This window comes from Daktulosphaira vitifoliae, unplaced genomic scaffold (genome assembly GCF_025091365.1).
Source record: "Daktulosphaira vitifoliae isolate Bord-2020 unplaced genomic scaffold, ASM2509136v1 Scaffold_1143, whole genome shotgun sequence".
NCBI classification, from domain to species: domain Eukaryota; kingdom Metazoa; phylum Arthropoda; class Insecta; order Hemiptera; family Phylloxeridae; genus Daktulosphaira; species Daktulosphaira vitifoliae.
Genome location: NW_026100703.1, coordinates 248 through 2,633, shown reverse-complemented (window position 1 = coordinate 2,633; position 2,386 = coordinate 248). Strand labels below are relative to the sequence as shown.

The window sequence follows — 2,386 nt, the reverse complement described above, 5'->3', positions numbered from 1 at the left end:
AATTTTATTTCAATTAAATTATGCTATACTTAATCGTGTTAATTTTTTTTTTTTTTTTATGTACTGGGACAATTGATACAAATTACAATTATAGAACAGTGTAAGTAAAATTAATATATTTTTACAGTCGAGAATGATTTAAATGACTGGGCTATTAAAAAACATTCAATATTGAGAAGTGTGACGAACGGCTACCAATGTTTGGAGAGAAATTTAAACCTTTGTGTCATTTTTATTTTTTACATAACCCTTGACGTTGCTATCCTCTGTCTTATTGTTTTGCTTTCATTCAATAGCTCTTATATTCCACTGAGCTGACGACATCTGTTTGCAATTTAATTGTATCCATGAATCGTTTATGAAACGATTGAAAAATCAAAAAGTGTGCGAGACAAATCGTATGAACCACTCGCTGACCCCTTCATGACACTTTATTATTTCCATAAAATATATTGAATAAACCCTTCTACGTTGACACTTCGTGGTATATGGGGACACAACGAATTAAATAACACTTGCGTTAAGTATAATTTATACACTCTTTTGTCACCCTATTTCTATCGTAAATGCTGTTCATCTGAATGGTAGTCTTTTGTATAATATTAATGCAAAATCAAAATAGAACTTGGAATAAAAACACTCAAAATGTCTTTTCAATTTATAAAAATATTCATTTAAAAGTTGCATATGATCAAATGATAATAAATCTACAACACATATTTTTATGGTTTTCTTTTCATAATTTTAATTAATTTTATAATTGTGTATTATATGGACAGTAAACCCTAATTTCTGCATCAGTCCAGTCTGTTTTGATCATTCTCTGTATTTAATATTCTATTGATATATCTAATAATTATTATCATTTTATAATACAGGGACATACACCTTGTCATATTGCAATGCAGTTTGGCCACGAGGAAGTTTACAAAATACTAGTAGAGTCTTATGGTAATCATAATGTGTTAATTTAATTTGTATATTTATTGGTACAATATTATTTATTTATTGTTTAAAATTTTCTAATTTTTAACATACTAACATAATATGTCGTTTAGAAAAGGTGAAAATGGTGAAATCTAAACAATTAAGATTAAACTTAAAAATACAAAATTATATTTTATTTAATTAGCTAAATTATTAGTTAATCGCCTTAAATAATACGCCTAAGCTAAATAATGTGTTTTATAAAAATAATTCTAAAAAATTACGAAACAAAAATAATATTATTATTATGAATAACCAAATTCGATTATACTTAAGAGAGGTGAAAAACTTATGAACAATAGATAAAAGTTCGCAGTTTTTCTTCCGACTCTTAATGTAACTAAATGATTCAAAAATTATTTCACACGATGGCATATTACGCAACTTGAACTTAAACCTTATGCAAATAAATTTATTTATTTTGTTGACGAAAAATTAATTTATCACCCTCAAATTTTTTTTCCTAGGCGTGTCAATAATCATCGTTCATGTTAATAAAACATTGATTTCTTAAAAGAAATAAATTGATTTTTTTAATTCTTTATTATTTTTATATTTCATATAGGAGCCGATCCAAATGTGCGCGACTGGAGCGGTCGTAAGCCTAGGCAGTATCAGACAAATAAAGACACTAGCCTATCAGCAGACACGTACCGCAGTGAGTATACTTGTGAAAAAACAAAATTCCTGTTCAACTCCTTGCCTAGGCCAAAGCGTCGCAATAAAACCATCAACGTCCTGTCATCCTTATCATTTTCGCATGTTACCAATTCATCTAAATGCATGAAAGAAAAACACTTTAAATCACGCCAACAGCCTTCCTTGTATCATCACTATGCTATAAAACGAATTTAACATAAACATCTCTTACTTCAAGTCTAGTCAATTTTTAATATTCTTTCATGACTATAAATTTTATTGTGTTTTCTTCATCACGATTTCAATAAATACTCTTTTACAAAGCATTTACATTTCATGTTAAAAAGATTAATTTTAATATAAAAATAAATTTAAATTAATTTTGTAAAATATACTTATGACTTGGTTAGTTTTTTCTGACCAATTATTTTTTAATATAATTCTAGTATTTTATTACTTGTAAACCAATATAATGATATTTTTATTAATTGCAATAGATTAATTCACAACTTATAAAATGACTTACAATAAGCTATCAAACTTCAATATTTTATTTATTACAAATTTATTATTTATGTATTTAATAATAATAGTTCAACACAATTTATACTGTTGATGTGTCGTTGCACGAAATATATTTATCTTACTTATGCATGTGCTTTAGGTAAATGTCTATTGTTTTCAATTATAGTAATTTTTTTATTGTTAACTAATTATTTTTATTTCTCCATTTATCATATTATAGCTTAATATCAATTAA

General features: G+C 25.9%; 1 protein-coding gene across 1 annotated transcript; it reads left to right on the top strand.

The window, feature by feature from the left end:
* The first annotated feature begins 806 nt into the window (after positions 1 to 806).
* On the top strand, positions 807 to 1,880 carry LOC126909752 (uncharacterized). The gene is made up of 2 exons (XM_050692182.1): positions 807 to 951; positions 1,553 to 1,880. Exons 1-2 carry the CDS (start codon positions 903 to 905, stop codon positions 1,840 to 1,842), a joined length of 339 nt encoding a protein of 112 aa, XP_050548139.1. The 5' UTR covers positions 807 to 902; the 3' UTR covers positions 1,843 to 1,880.
* The last annotated feature ends 506 nt before the right edge of the window (positions 1,881 to 2,386 follow it).